At 35.2% G+C, this 22,517-nt stretch overlaps 1 protein-coding gene across 4 annotated transcripts in view; it reads left to right on the top strand.

Annotated features, from left to right (window-relative positions):
- HDX (highly divergent homeobox) overlaps positions 1-22,517 on the top strand; it is a 198,996-nt gene that overhangs the window by 24,075 nt on the left and 152,404 nt on the right. For 2 of the 4 annotated variants that reach the window (XM_074323747.2, XM_019717595.3), the window contains exon 2: positions 21,222-21,368. The exons of 1 other annotated variant lie outside the window; for it this stretch is intronic. In XM_074323747.2, the coding sequence (XP_074179848.1) occupies positions 21,222-21,368 (147 nt within the window). Of the gene's footprint in view, positions 1-7,745; positions 8,022-21,221; positions 21,369-22,517 lie in introns of those variants that run through there. One more of the 4 variants, XM_088794837.1, reaches the window with a different exon arrangement.

Raw genomic sequence — 22,517 nt, 5'->3', positions numbered from 1 at the left:
CTCCATCAACCTGGCTAACACTGTTTGTCCACCCCACCCTGGTGATTCCCTGAGACCTTGCCCCACCCAACTTTCAGGCACATTCTAGCCACTTCCAATGGCTTTTCCATATCAGCGTCCTGTCTTGGTTCATCCTATAGACATCCTAAAATTCTCTCAAAGGTTAATAAAACCCAAACAAGCAGCATCTGGCTTCCATGTGTCCCATACATCTCGCTGAGCATCCCCAAGCCCACCACTAGCAACAACTGGCCTTGGTTCATGGCTTGGACTCTAGAGGTACTTCCAAGCCCAGTGTGGGTGGCATCCTACTTCAGATTGTTTGTGGCTCATGCCAGGTGGCCCATGGCAAAGCACAAGCTGTGGCTGAACTTAGCCTGTAGCAGGGCCCCTCCAAGGAAGCCCTGGGGTTGGCAGGTTGGTGAACAGCTTCAGGCTAAGTGGGACATTACCTGGCTGCCTCCAAAGACAACACACCTAAAGGGAAAACTGGCAGGAACCGGAGCCCTGCTAAATTGAATCATGCTCTGTATAGTCAGCCCCTGCATATAGCTCTTCTGCTGCCTTGGTTCACAGCTTAACCACTACAAGGCATGTCTAAGTGCAGGTGGCAGCTATCTGCAGATTTCTTTTTGGTTCATTCCAGGAAGCCCCAGGGGTTGGCATGCCCAATGGCTGGCTTCAGACCAAGCCAGAGCACCACCAAGCCACCTCCACAGAAAACACACCCAAAGGGCAGACTAGGCACACACCAGAGCCTTGCTAAGTTGAATCCTGCTTCATATGGTCAGCCCCTGCACAACAGCTCCTCCACTTAATCATGGCCAGTCCTCACAACAAATAAGCCTGAGGTTCAATTCCTCCCAATGATGTGCAAACAGCAACCCAGGGTTAAGAGGGCACACAGAACCCACACAAGGGACACAACTGCAGCACCCAGCTCAGGTGATCAGGTAGACTGTGCCACTGGACCCCACAGCACAACTTCTACATAAGGCCACTCTACTGAAACCAGGAGACATAGCAGCCCTACGTAATACATAGAAACAAACACAGGGAGTCAGCGAAAATGGGGAGACAAAAGAAGTATGTCCCAAATGAAAGAACAGAACAAAGCTCCAGAAAAAGAACTAAAGAAAATGAAAATAAGCAATCTACCAGAGGCAGAGTTCAATATACTGGTTATAAGGATGCTCAATGATCTCAGGGAGAAAATCAACAAAGATATAAGAAACATAAACATGGAGATAGAAAACAGAAAAGATTCAGTCAGGAATAAAGAATACAATAACTGAAATGAAGAATACATTAGAGGGAATCAAGAGTACGTTAGATGAAACAGAATATCAAATGGGTGATTTGGAAGATAAGGTAGCAGAAAATACCCAATCAGGACAGCAAAAAGAAAAAAGAATCCAAAAAAATGAGGAGAGTTTAAGGGGCCTCTGGGACAATATCCAGTGTAATAACATTTGCATCACAGAGGTACCAGAGGAAGAAGAGAGAGCGCAAGGAATTGAAAACCTATTTGAAGAAATAATGATGAAAACTTCCCTAACCTGGTGAAAGAAATAGATATATAAGCCCAGGGAGTGCAGAGAGTCCAAACAAGATGAACCCAAACAGGCCCACACTAAGACACATCAAAATTAAAATGCCAAAGGTTAAATACAAAGAATCCTAAAAGCATCAAGAGAGTAGCTAGTTACCCACAAGAGAGCTCCCATAAGACTATTAGATGATTTCTCAACAGAAACTTTGCAGGCCAAAAGGGATTGGCAGAAAATACTCAATGTGATGAAAAGCAGTGACCTACAATGAAGATTACTCTACCCAGCAAGGCTATTATTTAGAATCAAAGAACAGATAAAGAGCTTCTTAGAGAAGACGAAGCTAAAGGAGTTCATCACCACCAAACCAGTATTATAAGGAATGTTTGAGGGACTTTTTTTTTTTATTCAAATTTATTGGGGTGACAATAGTTAATAAAATTAACAAACAAAAAAAAAAGAGGAAAAAGGGAATTCTTTATGATAGAAAAAAAGAGCAAAATATGAATAAGAAAATGGCAATAACTACCTGTCTATCAACAATTACTTTAAATGTAAATGGATTACATGCTCCAATCAAGAGATAGGGTGGCTGAATGGATAAGAAAATAATACCCTTACATATGCTGCCCACAAGAGGCTCACTTCAGATCGAAAGACATACAGAGACTGAAAGTAAAGAGATGGAAAAAGATATTTTATAAAAATGGAAATTAAAACAATCTGGAGTAGCAGTACTTATAACAAACAAAATTTAGTTTAAAACAAAATCTATAACAAGAGACAAAGAAGAACCCAGTAATTCCACTTCTGGGTATTTTTCTGAAGAAAACCGAAATGCTACTTTGAGGGGCCATGTGCGTTCATATGTTCATTGCAGCATTGTTTACAACGGCCAAGACATGGAGATAGTCTGGGTGTTCATCAACGCATGAGTGGATAAAGAGGTGGTGATACATATATACTTGGAATATTGCTTGGCCATGGAAGGGAATGAGATCTTGCCATCTGTGGTGGCATGGATGGACCTGGAGTGTGTTGTGCTGAGTGGAGTAGTATCAGACAGAGAAAGACAGATGCAATGTGATTTCACTTCTATGTGGAATCTAAAGAACAAAATAAACAAACAAGTGAAACAAACTTACAGATAGAGAACATTTTGGTAGCTGTCAGGTGAGAAGGGCATTGAGGAGGTGGATGAAAAAAGTGAGGGTATTAAGAAGTACAAATGGGTAGTTATAAAATAGTCATATGAATGCAAAGTAAAGCATAAGGAATATAGTCAATGATATGGTAATAGCTATGTATAGTGCTAGGTGGGTACTAGACTAATAAGGAGGGCTCACTTCTTAAATTATATAAATGTCTAACCACTATGCTGTACACCTAAAATTAATATAAAACGGTATTGAAAGTCAACTGTAATTGAAAAATTAAAAAGGGGAGAAGGTGAAGGGAAGTGATACATCTAAATCTCCAGGTATAAAACAAGTAAATAATGGGGTGTAATGTACAGCATAGGAAATATTGTAAGAGAACAAACATTAGAATGACAAGAGTCATCTCGTTGAAAACAATGCAGCCTAGAAGACAATGGAGCTGCATTGTTTTCAACGAGATGACTCTTGTCATTCTAATGTTTGTTCTCTTACAATATTTCCTATGCTGTACATTACACCCCATTATTTACTTGTTTTATACCTGGAGATTTAGATGTATTATTTCCCTTCACCTTCTCCCCTTACACACAATGGGATTTATAGATGATGTAATACAGAATTGTACACCTGAAATCTATGTAATTTTACTAACAATTGTCACCCCAATAAATTTAATAAAATAAAATTAAAAAAAAAAGAAGACAATGGAGCATCTTTAAAGTACTGAGAGAAAAAAAAGTAATCTAGAATTCTATATCAAAATATCAATGCAAAATAAAGGCTTTCCTACTCATATAATGGAAGAAAAACACATTGCCAGCAGATATACAGTACCGAAAATGTTCAAGGAAGTCCTTCAGGAAGAAGGATAATTATACCAAATTGAAATTTGGGCTTACACAATGAAATTAAGAGTACTGAGAATACTAAATATGTAGAGAAATATGAATGATCCTTTAATTTTAAAAAAATCGCTTTCACAGATAGCTGTTTAATTTTTAAAATAACAGTTTATTGAGCATTTTATAACATACAATTTCTGACAATTACGTTCGTGATCTCATCTTAGAAAAAGTGCCACATACCTCACTCCTGAATATCACTATTGTCACCTTTGAAGTACTCCCCTTGGGAAGCTATGCACCAACTGCCAGCGCCTAGTCCACCCTTCAAAACAATTTTGGAACTCTTTTTCTGGAAAGGCCATCAGAGCTATCGTCGTATTACCCTTGATGTCCTGAATGTCATCAAAATATCTTCCTTTCAATATTTCCTTTATCTTCAGGTAAAGAAAGAAGTCATTGGGGGCCAGATCAGGTGAGTAGGGAAGGTGTTCTAATACAGTTATTTGTTTACTGGCTAAAAACTCCCTTACAGTCAGTGCCGTGTGAGCTAGTGCATTGTCGTGATGCAGGAGACATGAATTGTTGGTGAAAACTTCACGTTATCTAACTTTTTCACACAGCATTTTCAGCTCTTCCAAATAGTAAACTTGGTTAACCGTTTGTCCAGTTGGTACAAATTCATAATGAATAATCCCTCTGATATCACAAAAGGGATATCACGAACATTGTTGCAACAAGTTCGTGAATTTAATTGTCAGATCTCATATGTAAAAGCAAAGTGTATGATGACAATAGCACAAAGGCCAGTAGAGGAGAAATACCGTGTTTACCCAAAAATAAGACTGGGTCTTATATTATTTTTGCTCCAAAAGACGCATTAGGGCTTATGTTCAGGGGATGTCATCCTGAAAAATCATGCTAGGGCTTATTTTCTGGTTAGGTCTTATTTTTGGGGAAACTTGGTAAAAGTATACTATTTGTAAGATTCTTCTATTACATATAGTGTAGTATATATAATGTCATGGTAAATTTTCTTGAGAGTAAGTTAAAGATGCATACCAGGGTCAGTAAAACAACCATTAAATAAAATGACAAATGAGTGATTAGCTAACCAGGAAGATAAAATAAAATTATAAAAAATATTTAATATCAAAACAGGCAAAAACAGAAAAAGGGAACAAAGAACATATGAGACAAGTAGAAAACAAATAACAAGGTTGTAGATTTAAACACAACTATATTAATAATGATATTAATTGCAAAATGGTCTATGCATACCAATTAAAAAGCATATATTGTCACATTAGACTTTAACTCGTCTATATAATATCTACAAGTAACTCACTTTAAATATAAAGAAATAGATAAATTAGACATCTATAAATGAAAAATATATCATGAAACACTAATAAAAAGGAAGCTGACCATATTAATATGAGATAAAGATTAAAGAGAAAAAATATTATTAGGGATAAAGAAGGTCATTCATATTGCTAAGGTGATCAAGCATTAAGAAAATATAAAAATCCTAAATATGTATGTACCTAATAACAGAGCTCGAAAACATATGAAGCAAAATGCAGTAGAACAAAAATGAGAAACAGACAAATATATAATTATATTCAGAGATATTAACATCTTCTCTCAGTAACTGCTAGAACAAGTAACAAGAAAATCAATAGCTGTTTAAGTCTTGAGCAATACCCTCAACCAATTCGACCTCTTAACTAGTACACTCCCCCCAAAAAGAGTAGGATGCACATTATTCCTATATACATATGGAAAAATTGATCAATGTGGACCATATTTTGGATGCACATTATACCTATATACACATGGAAAAATTGATCAACGTGGACCATATTTTGGGCCATAAAACAAACTATCAAACGTTTAAAAATCTAAATCACGTGAGGGATGTTTATTGATCATAAAAGGGGTTAAAGTAAAAATCAATAAAAGAAAGTTATGTGTTAAGTAGAACCTTAACAACACACTTGTATGTAACCAATGGGTCAAAGGAGAACCCACAAGGGAAATTAGAAAGCACTTTGTAATCAGTGCAAATGAATTTACAGCACATCAAAATATGTGAAATGCAATTAAATCAGTGCTTAGAGGTTAATTTAGAGCATTAAACATTTATAGTAGAAAAATAGAAAGCTTGAAAATCTATTACTTGAGTTTCTCCATAATGAACTATAACTAGAAGAGCAAATTAAAACCAAAACAAGTAGAAAAAGGAAATAAAAAGATCAGAAATAAATGAAATAAAAACGGAAAAAAAATAGTGAGATGCAATGAAACGAAAAGCTGGATCTTTGACAAAAGACTGTACAGCAAAAAAAAGGTGACACAAATTACCAATATTAAGAATGAGGGAGAGAGTATCACTATAGAATGTACAGACATTAAACAATACATTTATGGACTATTAACAACTTTACTCCTATAAACTAAACAACTTAAACTGAAGGGACATATTCCTTGAAAGACAGGAATTACTAAAGCTTGTTTGAGAAGAAATACAATAACTGAACACATTGTATTTATTAATGAAATTTAATTTGTAATTAAAAACCTGTCTTTAAAGAAATCTCCAAGCTCAAATTGCTGCTCTAGTGAATTCTACAAAGCATTTAAGAAAGAAATAATATCAAATACATGCAAAGTTTTTCAGGAAATAGAAGTGGAGGTAAATCTTTGCAACTCTTTGAGCACTTGCCGTATCCCAGACGTTGTAGAAGATAGAAAATTTTAAAAAAATGAAAATTTGCTCACTGTTCCCCACAAGCTCATGGTATAGAAAGATGAAATTAAGGAAATTCTTCTCCCTCTGCTATACCCTTATTCCTGTCTAATTGGGCAGAGCAAATAAAATTATTTAGCATTCTACAGGCAATTGAGTATAAAATCTTTCCTCTGTAAAAATCATCAGTGGGGAACTTGGCCTGATGGCTTCCCTTTGTCTATTACTGGAACACAAAAATTGATAGAATGACTAGAATGATCTAGAGGTGAAATACATAAATTAATTCAATTCAAAAACCCCCAAACTATACAATAACTCTGTCTTTCTCTCAACGCCAGCTCCACTTCTTCTGTGTTGTTAAGAATAATTTAATATTTCATTGAATGCTTTTGTTTACCTCACTCACTATTAAAAAAGAGGTGTCACTGTTCAGTTTATTAAACAATTAGTGCCATAAATTGTATTTCACTATCACCTTATACCCACACACTCAGAGGGGCTGATTTTCATCAAACTTCCTATTTTACTACTTATCAGTTTATAGTGTGTGAAATGAAATAGTTGTTTTAACATATGACAGACCTTCACTACAGCAAAGGAAACAGTAGTTAATTCCTCACTTATATAGAATTTCTCCAGCAAACTCAGGAAAATAAGTGTCACAATATCTACAAGGTAAGGCCCAAACAGTAGAGTCATGGGTGAGCCCCTCAGGGTTTTCCTAAAAATATCTTGTCTTACATCAGATTAGAAGGAACAAATTAATAAAAAACAACAAACCCCAGCAAATGAGAAGAATGGGAGGGAATCTCTTAAGGCAAGCCCACTGACATCATGGCAAGTGACAGTTGACAACATGGAGAGTAAGAGACAAACTGTAATAAGCATATGCAAGAATCTAATGTATTTTAACGTGAAGAGACAAACATCCATACACAATTATTAGAACAGCATAGATCATGTTTATAATGAGAGCCCATTATAAATTGTCTCATAAAAGATAGTTTAATTACTTTTCATACTCTGTTTAAAAAGTCAGGAGAGGGCGTATTGTATTTCAGACATTTTTCCATCAAAAATAGTTAAGACTTATGAAAAATAAAGTTTCATTGCTTGAATAAATATACATTACCCAAAACATCTTAGAAATGGGAATATAGAGGTAACTGGAGAACCTTCAGATATGTTTTCACCAAATTATGCAGAATAACTAAATCTTATACAATTACACATGGAACATGCATTGGCAAGTTCAACAAAATTAAAATGCCAAGAGAAAATACCTGAAAATATTGTTACTAATATCTTCATTTACCTCAAAAATTTCTAAGCTATAATTTATTCAAAAGCATAATTATTCATATTTTTATTTATAAAAGCTCATGAGAAAGGCAAAAAGGGTTCCAGCTTTTGTTTTGCTTTTTTAAAATTCTCAAACAATAATAACAGCCCCAAAATATTGGTGTTTTGTCAAGATTAAATAAATATAGGTTTAATCTGACATGGAGTAAAGTTCCTTAGAGATTAGTATGATCTAAATTTTTAAAATTACAATGCTAGACTCTCAGTTCTGTACAAGATGGAGTAAGCTCAATACAGTGTATTTCTCCTACCGATTACAGCTAACATCTCAAGACAAAAATTTAAAAGTAACTACCTGAGAACTCTGAAGAGTAAACAAAAGCAGGCAGAATTTGGAGGTGACCATACATGGGTGAGTTTCTGTATTTTTTCTTTTTCTCTTGAGGCTTTGACCCAAGGATGGATCTCAGTCATGGAACTGTGAAAACTAGAAAATGAAAATTTTGGAGCTGAGAAATTTAATATCTGAAATTTTAACAAGTCATCATATAGACTCATTATCAGAATTGTGATGACAGTGTAATGAGTCAGTGAACTTTAAGATAAACCAATCTAAGCAACACAGAGAAAAAAAAAAAGATGAAAACACAAAAACAGAGCCTCAGAACCTGTGGGATGATATCGAATGGTCAAGTATTTGTGTAATTGAAGTCCCAAAAAGACAGGAAAAAGATTGATGTAAAAAATACATATTTGAGGAAATAATGGCTGAAAATATTCCAAATTTAATGAAAGATTAAAATGTACAGATTCAAGAAGATCAAGGAGCTTGAAACAAGTTCATGGAAGTCATACCTAGACGCATAATCAAACTGCTGAAAACCAAAGGAAAAAAATGTGTTGAAAACAGCTAGAGAAAAACAATATTTATAGGGGAAAAAGAATTTTTAAATGACCACAAATTTCTTATGAGAAATAATCTTTAAAGTGCTAAAACAAAAGAATTATCAACTCAGAATTCTACAGCCAGTGAAAATATATGTCAGCAATGATTATGAAATAAAGACATTCCCAGATAAAAGAAAACTAAGAGAATTTTTCACCAGCAGAATTGCTCTAAAAATATAAAATAAAGTTCTTCAAGCTGAATGGAAATGATAACAGAAGAAAACTTGGAACTTTAGGAATGAAGAAAGAGCAAAAACAAAAATGTAGATATCTTTGTAATTATGAAATACTATTTTTCATCTTATGTTTCTTAAATATATATGAATGTTGAGAGTAAAAATGATTAACATTGTCTGGTGAGATTGTCAATGTATATAGATGTTCTACATATGCCAACTATAACACAAAGGGGAGAGGGTAAAGGGACCTATATGGTTGTAATTGAAGTAAAATAACAACTATATGGAAAGAAAAAAATTGAAGATATATAGCAATCCCTAAAGTAACCACTTCAAAACATGCAAACAAATGTAGTCCAAAGCCAATGAATTAAAACATTCCAAAAATATTCAAATAATCCAAAAGAAGTTGGAGAAAGAAGAACAGAAGAACAAAAAGTCAGAAGGACAAACAGAAAACAACTAATAAAATGAATGGTATGCCTAAATCCAACCATGCTACATAGTAATTACATTAAAAGTAAGTGGTCTATATTCCCTAGCTCTATTTTACATCCCTGTGACTATTTTGTAACCACCAATTTGTACTTCTTAATCCCTTCACCTTGCCAGGTGGGTACTAGATTTATGAGGGGGATCACTTTGTAAATTATATAAATGTCTAACCACTATGCTGTACACCTGAAACTAATAAAATATTGAATGTCAACTGTAATTGAAAAATAATAATTTTAAAAAGGTTAGTGGTCTAAACACAGTAATTGAAAGACATGCCAATCTAGTAACCCGATCAAAAAAAAAAAAAAAAAAGAAAAGAAAAGAAATGAAGTCTGGGAGAGATATTTATTTTTTAACGGGACAATTTGTCAATGACTCAAAGTAATGGGTTTCCAGTGGCAGACTTTCAGACATCATCGACAGGCTGTCAGGAAAATGCTTTGTGGACAGTGGGCTTCCCACTGCTCTTCAAATGACATCTAAATAGGCAGGGGTCCCCATTTTCTTTGCTTTGAATTGTACAGCACTGTCGTTCACACTTGGTTTTATTTAGGTTTCCATTTCAGTTTTCTATGCTTTTAGTTTTCCTTGACTATATTCTGCCCTTGCACGTGTTTTCTCTGTCTGATTCATTCCCTAAATTTCTACATCCTCCCCCTTCACACACACACACACACACACACACACACACACACACACATACACACACAGTCACCCTCCTGGTCTTTTGAGAATCAGTGCATGCAGCCGCTCCTCTGGAAGCCTTCTCTGATGTCCCTAAGCTGAATAATTGCTTCTCCTCGTAGGTGATGTAGTAGAAAGTGCACACGGTGTCTATCATGAAGTAGATCCCAAGAAAATGTTAGTTCCCGTTTCCCTTTCCTCCATGTATGTCTCTAAAGCAGTATTGATCACAGTATATTATGTTTCTTATTTAGTTGTCTAGCTTAATCACCCAATTCTGAACTTGTGTGTTCGTTCATTCAACAGATATTTATTGCATGTCTACGGTGTGCATAAATCATTGTTCATGCTAGGTGCTGGGAAATAAGGTACTTATGCTTATCTCAGAAAAAGCAGAGAACTATATGATTTCAATGATATGGATTTTTTAAACCCAACTATATGATGTATATAGAAATCCACTTTATATATAAAGATATAAGTTAAAAGTAAAATGTCAGAAACTTTATATTATGTCAGAGTATTCAAAACAAAGTTGATTGAAGAGGAAAAATGGCGATGTGAGGTGAGCCTCTGTAAAGCTCCCCTGGAATTTACAACGAATCGAAAAACTAAAACTCCACAAAGAACTCCCTGCACAGCAGACAGGCAAGACGAAGAGGCCAACTACCGAAGTCACCTACAGGTGGGCAAATCACGCGAGTGGGGGAGAAGGAAAGGGAGAAGTGCTGAGACGGATCCGCGCGGGCAGAGGACGCAGACCTAGATCAGTGCTCCGAGCTCCGCTGCTTCCCAAAACTACCGCAGCTGCGGGAGAGGGAAGAACTCAAATTGCTAGGGCTCCGTTTATGGCCCACAGGGCTGAGGGGGCAGCATACAACACGGCTGAACCCAACACTCACGGCAGAGACCTCGGAGAAAAGACTGAGGGAAGAAGGCTGAAAACGGTGGTTTAAGCCCTCACTGCCGAGCAGAGAATGGAAGTCTTAGGCACTAAGACCAGCCGCCCCCTCCCTCCCCTCCCAGAGCTCGCCCCTCCGCACCTGCCCCATGCTAGAAGCGGAACAGTGGCAGTGTCGGATCAAAGGAATAGAATATTTGCTGTTCTGAGAACTGTGGACCGCAGACACAGATTCGCAGCCCAACTAGTTCCGGCAAAGGGGAGGGAGCTGTGAAAGCAGGACCGGCTGTGGTGGTGGTCGCCGCCATTGCTCTGGGCCACCTCTCACAACTCACCCCGACCCTGGCCCCACCTATCTGGGTGGATCCCTGCAGGAGTAAACAGAACTGCTGAAACATACAGGCTCTGAACCTGGAGCTGGAAGAGCTTTGGAACATAAAAAGTTCTCCGCATACCCACACGGACACTGCGCCCTGTGACCTAGACGAACTATTAACAGAGGAGAAGCCCGTCTCCCAGGGAATCCCCCAATTGTGTGAGAAGCTGGAATAGTACAGAGAAAACATAGCACGACCATGTGGGAGAAGAAAAATAAGCTGGAGTTGGAGGAAAAAAAAAACATTCTACCAACAAGTGCTGGAAAACAAAAGAAAGACCGCTTCATATCAACCTGTTGCAGAAGCCACTCCTGTAGATATCTAGGAAGAGAAATAGTAAATCAGTAATTGCCATGAATAACCAAGGCAACAAGATAGCTCAGAAAGAAAGTGAAAAATCTCCAGAAAAAGCACTTAAAGTTACAGAAATATGTTACTTAAATGACAGAGAATTCAAGATTGCAGTTCTGAAAAAACTCAACGAGATGCAAGAAAACACAGATAGGCCGTTAAATGAACTCAGAAACACAATCAAAGAACAGCATGAGCATTTTACGAAAGAGATTGAAATTTTAAAAAAGAACCAAATAGAATTTCTGGAGATTAAGAACTCAATAGAAGAAATTAAGAATGAAATAACCAGCTTAGGTAGTAGAGTTGACCGGATGGAGGAAAGAATCAGTGACATCGAAGATAGAAACCTGGAAATGACACAGATGGAAGAAGAAAGAGACTTGAGACTTAAAAGAAATGAAAGAACTCTACAAGAACTTTCTGACTCCATCAGAAAGAGCAATATAAGAATAATGGGCATACCAGAAAGAGAAGAAAGAGAGAAGGGAACAGAGAATATATTCAAACAAATCGTTGATGAGAACTTCCCAAACTTGTGGACAGAACTGGACCCTCGAATCCAAGAAGCAAATAGAACACTTAATTACCTCAATTCCAACAGGCCTTCTCCAAAGCACATTGTATTGAAGCTGTCTAAAATCAACGACAAAGAAAGAATCCTCAAAGCAGCCAGGTAAAAGAAGACGGTAACTTACAAAGGAAAGCCTATTAGATTATCATCAGATTTTTCAGCAGAAACTCTACAAGCCAGGAGGGAGTGGAACCAAATATTCAAACTATTGAAAGAAATTATGAGCCAAGAATAATATATCCAGCAAAGATATCCTTTAGATATGAAGGACGAATAAAGATCTTTCCAGACATACAGAAGCTGAGGGAATTTTCTAATACATGACCTGCACTACAAGAAATACTGAAGGAGGCTATTCGACCACCATCAACAGGGACAATTTGTGGCAACCAAAACATAAAAAAGGGGAGAGTAAAGGCCTGAACCGGAATACAGGAATGGATAAAGTATGCGTGCTGAAGAAAACGGAATACTCTAAATATCAAACTTTCTTTTACATAAACTTAAGGGTAACCACTCAAAAAAAAATCCAGAACTGAAATATATACTGTAATAAAAGAAGAAACAGAGGGAAACATGATAGAATACCACCACACAGAAATAATAGACAACAACAAAAAGGCAAAGAAACAATGGAGACACAGCCTTACCAGAAAACTAAAGATAGAATGACAGGATATCCTCACATATCAATAATAACCCTAAATGTAAATGGACTGAACTCACCAATAAAAAGTCACAGAGTAGCAGATTGGATCAAAAAATTAAACCCAACCCTATGTTGTCTACAAGAGACACATCTCAGCTACAAGGACAAGCATAGACTCAAAGTGAAAGGATGGAAATTAACATTCCAAGCAAATGGTACCCAGAGAAAATCAGGCATAGCCATAATGATATCAGATGAAACAGACTTCAAGGTGAAAAAGATAACAAGAGACAAAGATGCACATTTCATAATGGTGAACAAGAAGACATAACAGTCATCAATATTTATGCCCCCAATCAGGTAGCACCGAAATATACCAAGCAACTACTAACAGAACTAAAGGGAGAAATTGACCAAAACACAATTATACTAGAGGACTTAAATACATCATTGACAGCTATGGATAGATCATCCAAACAGAAAATAAATAGCGAAATAGCATCCCTAAATGACACATTAGATGAAATGGACATAATTGACATTTATAGAGCACTTTATTCTAAAACATCAGACTATGCATTCTTTTCTAGTGTACATGGAACATTCTCAAGGATAGACCATATATTGGGAGATAAAATCAGTCTCAGCAAATTTAAGAAGATTGAAATCATACCAAACATATTCTCTGATCACAAGGCTTTGAAATTGGGTATCAACTGCAAAAAGAAAGCAGGAAAAAACACAAATACATGGAGATTAAACAACATACTTTTAAAGAATGACTGGGTCATAGAAGAAGTTAGAGAAAGATAAAAAGATACATGGAAACAAATGACAATGAAAATACATCCTACCAAAATTTCTGGGATGCAGCGAAAGCAGTTTTAAGAGGGAAATTTATCTCATTCCAGGCCTATCTCAAGAAACAAGAAAACTCCCAAATAAATAGCCTCATGTTACACCTTATAGAAATAGAGAAAGAAGAACAAGTGAAACCCAAAGTCAGCAGAAGAAAGGAAATAACGAAAATTAGAGTAGAACTAAATGAAATAGAGAACAAAAAGACAATAGAAAAAGTTAATGTGACAAAGAGCTGGTTCTTTGAAAAGATTAAGAAAATTGACAAACCCTTGTAGACTTACTAAGATAAAAAGAGAGAAGACACTAATTAACAAAATCAGAAACGAAAAAGGGGAAGTTATCACGGACACCACAGAAATACAAAGGATCATCCAAGAATACTATGAAGGACTATATGCCACTAAATTCAACAACCTAGAAGAAATGGACTAGTTCTTAGAAACATATAGCCTTCCAAGGCTGAACCATGAAGAACTGGAAAATCTAAACAGACGGATCACCAGTAACGAAATTGAATCATCATCCAAAACCTTCCCAAAAGCAAAAGTCCTGGACCAGATGGCTTCACTAGTGAATTCTATCAAACCTTCAAAGAGGCTCTAATACCAATCCTGCTCAAACTCTTCCAAAAAATTGAAGAAGAGACAGTACTCCCTAACTCATTTTATGAGGCCAACATTACCCTGCTACCAAAACCTGGTAGGGACAGCACAAAAAAAGAATACTACAGACCAATATCTCTGATGAATACCGATGCAAAAATTCTAAATAAAATTCTAGCAAATCGAATAAAACAATGCATTAAAAAGATTATTCATCACGACCAAGTGGTGTTCATCCCCGGGGCAAGCCCTTTGCCAATTTTTCAATTGGGAAATTCATTGTTTGTTTGTTTGTTTGTATGTTTTGTTTGTTTGTGATTGAGTTGTAAGAATTCCTATATATTTTGGAAATTAACCCCTTATCAGATATATGGTTCCAAATATTTTCTCCCTTCCCGTAGGTTACTTTTTAATTTTGTTAATGGTTTGCTTTGCTGTGCAAGAAGATTTTTAGTTTGATATAGTTCCACTTGTCTCTTTTTTTTCTTAATTTTATTGGAGAATATTGGGGTACAGTGTGTTTCTCCAGGGCCCATCAGCTCCAAGTCATTGTCCTTTAATCTAGTTGCAGAGAGTGCAGCTCAGTTCCAAGTCCGGTGGCCGTTTTCAATCTTCAGTTGCAGGGATTGTAGCCCACCATCCCATGCAGGAATTGTACCAGTAACCTTGTTGTTGAGTGCTCTCTCTCTAACCAATTGAGCCATTCAGCCGTCCCTCCGGAAGCTCAGCAGCAGCTTGTTGTCTTCAATCTAGTTGTGGAGGGCGCAGCTCACTGGCCCATATGGGAATCGAACCGGCAACCCTGTTGTTCAGAGCGCATGCTCTAATCAACTGAGCCATCCAGCCACCCGCCACTTGTCTATTTTCGCTTTTGTTGTGTATACTTTTGGAGACATATCCAAGAAGTCATTGCCAAGACCAATGTCTGAAAGCTCTTTCCCTATGCTTTCTTCTAGAAGTTTTAGTTTCAGATCTTATATTTATGTCTTTAATCTATTTTGAGTTGATTTTTTGTGTGTGTGTATGGTGTGCATACCTGTTGGAATGGCTATTATTAAAAAGCAAAAAAATAAGTATCGTCAAGGTTCTGGAGAAATTGGAACCCCTGTACATTGTTGGTAGGAATGTGAAATGTCCATCAGCTTTGGAAAACAGTATGGAGATACCTCAAAAAATTAAAAATAGAACTACTATATGGTACAGCATTACTACCATTTGGGGGTATATAGCCAAAAGTATTGAAATTTGGTTCTTAAAGAGATATTTGCACTCCCATGTTTATTGCAGCACTATTCACAATAGCCACAAAATGGAGACAAATCAAGTGTCCATCGACAGATGTATAAAGAAAATGTAGTATATACATACAATGAAATATTATTCAACCTTTAAAAATAAGGAAATTCTGCTATTTGCAACCACATGAATGAATCTGGAGAACATTATTCTAAGTGAAGTAGGCAATTCATAAGACAAATACTGCATGATTCGACTTATGTGAGGGATATAAAATAGTCAAACTCACACTGACAGGAAATGCAATAACTGTTGCCAGGGGATGGAGAGTGAGGGAAACAGTTATTTGTTTTTCAATGGGTATACAGTTTCAGTTATGCTAGATGAATAAGTTCTAGAAACCTGCTGTACAACATGGTACCTACAGTTAACAATACAGTATTTTTCACTTCAAAATTTGTTAATAGGGTAGATGTCATGTTAAATGTTCTTACAATAATACAAACAAACAAACAATGGGACATGGGAAACTTTCAGAAGTGTTGATTAATTTGATTATGGTAATAGTATCATTGGTTTTTGTATAAGACCAAACCCATCAAATTATAGACATTCAATATGTGCAGCTCCTTGTATATCAATTATACCTCCACAAGGCTGTTTTTAAAAATGCAGCCTATCAAAATTTGTAGAATGTAGGCAAGGCCATTTGAAATACATTTATAGCCTTAATTGCTTATATTTAGAAAATAAGAAAGGTCAAAGATCAACAATCAAAGTTTCCATCTTAAGAAACTAGAAAAAGAATGGAAAATTTAATTCAAATGAAGCACAATGAAGGGAATAGTAAAGATAAAAACAGAAATCAATCAAAATGATTACAGAAAAACAATTAACCAAAGTCAATAAAACCAAAAACTAGTTATTTCAGAAGATCAATAAAAGTGATAAGCCCCTTGCCAAACCAACCAAGAAAAATAAAAGGGAAAAAACAAATTGCCAGCATCAATAAGGAAAAGGTACAACACAACAGACCCTAAAGACATTAAAAGAATAATAAGTAAATAGTATGAGACTACACTTTAAATTCAGCTACTTAGATAAAATGGACCAATTCTTTAAAAGACACAAACCACCAAAACTCACTCAAGAAGAAACAGATAATCTGAATAATATCAAAATGTAATTTGTAGTTTAACACTTTCCAACAAAGAAAAATCCCATGCTCAGATGGCTTCATTGGTGATTTCTAACAAAGATTTAATGAAAAAAATAACAATTCTATGTAATCTCCTCCAGAATATATAAGCAGAAAATGGATCATAAATCTAAATGTCAAATGCAAAACATGTAAAACTGCTCAAATAAAACAAAGGAAAAATTTCTATGACCATGTGCTGGACAAATTTTCTTAGATATGGCATTAAAAGCACAATCCATAAAAAAGTGATAAATTGGACTTTATCAAAATTAAAAACATCTTTGTGAAATACACTGTTAATAAAATAAAAAGCCACAAACAAGGAGAAAATATATGCAAATCATATTTCTGATAAAGAACTTGTATCCAGAATATGTAACGAGTTCTAAAAGCTCAATAATTCATAAACAAACAATGCAATTTTAAAAATTGCAAAATATTTGAACATTTCTACAAATAAGATATATAGATGGCAAATAATCATATGAAAAGATGCTCAACATCACTAGTTACTAGGGAAGTACACATTAAATCCACAATAATAATATGTAATTACACGTTAGAATGGCAAGTTTTTGTAAAAAGAAATCTGGTAAATGCTTGTGAAGAAATGAAAGAACTAAAACTTTCATAGAATATTAGTGAAAAATAAATTTGTACTTTTGAAAACAAGCTACTTTTGAAAACAGTTGAGCAGTTTCTTACAAAGTTAAACATACATTTATCATATGAACCAGTAATTCCACTCCTAGGCATTTAGTCAAGAGGCTTAATGCTTTGTAAACAAACACAAAATTAATGGCTTACACAAACTTCAAATTTTTAATGTTGGAAAGAATGTGTTGTATTTGAATTGGTGATGATTTTATGGACTCATCCCATTTTAAAAATCAGGTTTCCAAGAATGAGTACTTATGAGTAAAATTTCCTGGCACTTTCCAAATGATTTAATGAGTTAAGATATTATTAGGGCATTATTAGAGCTGATTTTAATTATGACATCCAGTACATAAGAACAACGTTAGGAAATTATCTGAAATAGTCCCATGTGAAAATATAGCCTTAGCTATCTGGAACTTCTAGGGAGGCAGTCATTCCTCAAAGCTGTATTTTTCAAGTACTTCTGAAGCAATAAATCTAAGTATTTTACTCATTGCTCTGCTTGTTTGAGTGCAATATACTGAACACAATTTAATCTTTTCTCAATGGCTCAATGTCCTCATTAAAACACCAAATCTTAAAGCTGAGAGCAACCTTCAAAATTCCATACCTGAATACGATAACAAAAGGTCTAGCTATACTTAAAAATACAAATATGTAGAAACTGTAACATGCTTTACAATTTAAGAAAAATGACCTTCACATATCCTAAATTATTTGTAACAACTCAGACTGGAAGATAAAACAAGTGATATAATCCAGTATTTTACACACTAGGAAATGGTTGCTCATAGAAATTAAGTGATTTACCTAATAGTCCACAGTGGAACTAAGAGTAGGACACAGGCTGTCTTATTTCCATGGGCTGGCACGTGCTCAGTGGATGGCAATGCAAACACTGTTAATCTAAGAAATTTTGGGATGAAGTTAATGATTTGTTACTTCAGTATTTAATCCCCTAATTCATTTACCCTCCCTACCCCAACCCAATGGACTGCAATTTCCATGAAAGCAGTAGACTGTCATTTTATCTTTCACATATATAAGAACCCAACTTTTATTTTTTTCGGATGTTATTTTTTTTATTAAAGTTTATTGGGGTGACAATTCTTAATAAAGTTACATAGATTTTAGGTGTACAATTCTGTATTACATCATCTATAAAATCCCATTGTGTGTTCACCACCCAGAGTCAGTTCTCCTTCCATCACCATATATTTGATCCCCTTTACCCTCATCTACCACCCCCTTCCCCCCATCCCTCTGGTAACCACTAAACTATTGTCTGTGTCTATGAGTTTTTGTTTCTCATTTGTTTGTCTTGTTCTTTTGTTGTTTTTGGTTTATATATCACATATCAGTGAAATCATATGGTTCTCTGCTTTTTCTGTCTCACTTATTTTGCTTAGCATTATATTCTCAAGATCCATCCACGTTGTCACAAATGGTCCTATTTCATCTTTTCTTAATGCCGAATAGTATTCCATTGTGTATATATACCACAACTTCTTTATCCATTCATCTATCGAAGGACATTTTGGTTGTTTCCATGTCCTGGCCACCGTAAATAAAGCTACAATGAACATTGGAGCACACGTGTCTTTATGGATAAATGTTTTCAGATTTTTTGGGTAGATACCCAGGAGAGGGATTGCTGGGTCATACGGTAATTCTATTCGTAATTTTTTGAGGAACCTCCACACTGCCTTCCTTAGGGGCTGCACCAGTCTGCATTCCCACCAACAGTGTATGAGGAGAACCCAACTTTTAAAATGAAGGTTTTTACAATTCTTTTCTTGATTTTTGAGCAAATGATAAAAAAACTTTAGCTGTGCAGTCATTCAATATCTTGCCACTTAATAGACCAAGATAACTAGGGTGGGTGGAGATAATGACAAATTATCTTGCTTTATCTAGTTGTGGTAAAGAATCAACTTCCTATAATTTGAAAGAAAAATAGTAGATCTCTTGAGCAAAGTGGCCTTCCTGCTGTTGCTACTGAATTTATGGGAGACACTATAAAGGTCACAGCATTGTCTACCGTTAAAGTTGTTGACTCCAGAAATCTGTTTAGTGCTCTTCAGCTGTATTTGGCTGTTGGTATCAGTGGAGAAGGACCTGCTGTGCTTCTTAAGGTTCATATCATACTTGGGTAAGTGTAACAGTTGTAGCTAGCCATTAGGAAAACATTCCTATATTATTAGAGCAGGTATCATCACACTTGGGGATGACCATGTCTTGCACTCTAGGCTTTTTGTGGTAGTTACAGCCCTGCAGAGAAGGATCAGGGCCACTACTGATTATGCATTAGTGAATTAAAGTTAACCGCCTCCTCAGAACTCATTCCAAAGAATCTTCTAAATCCACACCAGATGACATTCATCTTCTGGCTCCTCTCCTGACTATAGCTCAACTGCTATGCAAACGGAACCCCAAATTGCTCTGAAATCTAGCAGCCATAATAGTAAATATTGCTTTGATGACTATTGTCCTCTGGCCTGAACATCCTTGAAAATTCAGTCATTTTGCAGATAAGAAGTTTATATTTCTACACTGGTGTACTTGAATGAGATCCCGCTCAGAAAGTTAGTGGAGTTATTTGTTTCTGAATGTTCCAGGGAGAACCTATATTCTCATCTTTCTGGTGCCCTCTACCACATCTGGTTTTCTTTAATTGGATCTCTTAACATTACATAGAAAGATGTTTGTGTGAGTAAGAAAGAAAGTCAGATGCACAAATTGCAATGGATGACTATATGACTGTCTTTAATTTCTTTATGAGACTTTTATCATTTAAAATAGTCAGAGCAAAGGAAATTGTTTTTTATTTCCACGTTTATTTTTATTGTACTTAGTTGTTTTCATACTCATACTAGAATGATTTCTATTTGGTTTGGTTTATAACGTTTTTGTTGTTGTTGCTGTTTTCCTAATTATGAAGATACTTGCCTTGGGAAGGGTTTTCTTTCTGTCAACTTTTAACAATAACAATTTCAGTCTGACAGCTTTTAACAAGAACCTGAAGTTGCTTAATCTAATTATAAGAGTTCTTATTCAAAATTGCACTGCTAGAATTTATCTTTTTTGTTTGTTTGTTAAGTTTGACCTGCCTTTTATTTATGAGATTCACAGAGTTGTTTTCCCTTAATAGTAAACATCTTGCCTATTGACCGAAAGGGTAAAGTATATTTTTAAAATTTCTCTTGTCTAATTATGATGGTGTCAATTTAACTAAAAGGTACATAGCTTTTACATGGTTTATTTTTAGTAAAATGATACTGAATTTTGATTTATATACTATAGTTATTAAAAATTATTTTGGTTAGTATTGCCTAAAGCAAAGAAATTTTCACAATCACTAAACCTTCTTGTTTATTTTTAAACTTTAGAGATTCTGTTTTAATATATAAAAATAACCCCTTATTCCAAAAAGAGGAAAAATAGAAGCGCCTTTTTGTTCCAGAGCACAGCTTCTCGCTGTAAGACATATGCCAGATGCCTTGCTTGACAAAGAACAGTGAGTGCCCTTGTTGATAATTGACCACGTATGGCTAACCACCATCTCTGGCTTTACTAGTCATTAATATTTATTTCAGTTACAACACTTTTTTCCCCATACACTGACACTACCTAGATAAGGGCTTTCCATTTTTTGTCTTTAAAGTTAGTACTTTCTCTGAGCAAATTCAATATGTTTGCATTATGTATAATTTTTAGCGAGAACCTGTCTCTCTTTAGCACAGAAATTATTGCCCATTATAGGGGATTAATTAACTTAAAAAAATCTTGCATCTTCGAAACCCTGAAATTATTTTTTTAAATGAAAGTTTGCAAATTCTACACATACCCAATTTTTATTCCAATTTTCAGAGTATCTTCTTTTATTTTTAGATGAATCTACGTTCTGTATTTACTGTAGAACAACAAAGGATTTTACAGCGTTATTATGAAAATGGAATGACAAATCAAAGTAAAAATTGCTTTCAGCTCATATTACAGTGTGCACAGGAGACTAAACTGGACTTCAGTGTAGTCAGGGTAAGTATGAGGTCTTACACTCTTGAATTCACAGATTTTTTTTTTTAATTACAAGTGATAATTGCTTAATATGAGAAAAACTCTCAGGGTATGAGGTCACTAACTATAAACAGCTTCATTTCCCTGGTATAAAAATACTAACTTTTTAGTAAATAGAGTTAATTATTTAGTATGTATTTGTTTCTATGAATATTTTGAAAACACTAAAACTTTTGCATTGTAAACATATCTTTAAAAATCCTAGTCCTTTGAACTAATGAGTACCTTTAAGATTCCTTTTTGATCTTATGCTTTCTCTAAACCCAGAATTAATAAAGACATAAACTTACAAAATGATGTCAGTAAAACAGGCATATACTGAGGGACTGTTGTGTATTTAGTATATTTTCTTGTTGTATTTGAATTTTTTCATCAGGCATTTATTACTTTATTTTTGTCCTTTTAGGAAAATCTAGCCTTTCTTATGAATACCTCTTCTGCTTTCTAAGTAAAATGCATGTGTTTTAATAGGTTAACAAGTAAGGGACAAGAAATCACAAGGGAGGAAATTTTCCTTTATCACAACCATAATCATTCAGCTGTGAAAAATCAGAGATGCTACAGATTTGTGAAAGGCAATGAGAAGGTGATAGAGAGGAGGAAAGAGATAAATCTAACAGAACTAGTCACAGATTTTATTAAGTGCATACGTCCTTTCATGTTTGTCTGAACATGCTACAGATCCTCCTAAGGTCATGAAACCTTAGGGATTCAAAGATTAGCAACTTTCTCATCCTTGTCATTCATTAGGCTAATTTGGGAAACAGAAAGGATGTCTGTTTTTATGTTTATTTTTTCTGTTGGAGGAACTTTCAAAGACCCTAAAGCTAAAAATCTCTTGATAAGCAGAATTCTTTGGAAAATTTATTTCTTGAAGACTAAATGATATATTAACCTTCAAATACAGAATTATGCCACCAATGGGCGGGGAAGAGCATTATCCAGGATATCTGTTTCTTATTGGCTGAGAAATTTTGTATTCAGATTTGTGTAAAAACTAGAAATGCTTCCTATTGATAGCTCTAAATTCCCTGTTTGAAATGCCTTTAGCAAACTTCAGAGAAAACTGTTTAGTTGCCTTAGAAAAAGTAATATATCAATGTGTAATAT

The sequence above is a fragment of the Rhinolophus sinicus genome, chromosome 18 (assembly GCF_057876585.1).
Source record: "Rhinolophus sinicus isolate RSI-liver-muscle chromosome 18, RSI-T2T, whole genome shotgun sequence".
NCBI classification, from domain to species: domain Eukaryota; kingdom Metazoa; phylum Chordata; class Mammalia; order Chiroptera; family Rhinolophidae; genus Rhinolophus; species Rhinolophus sinicus.
Note: the sequence above shows the minus strand (reverse complement) of the source record. Positions and strands in the feature narration are given on the sequence as shown.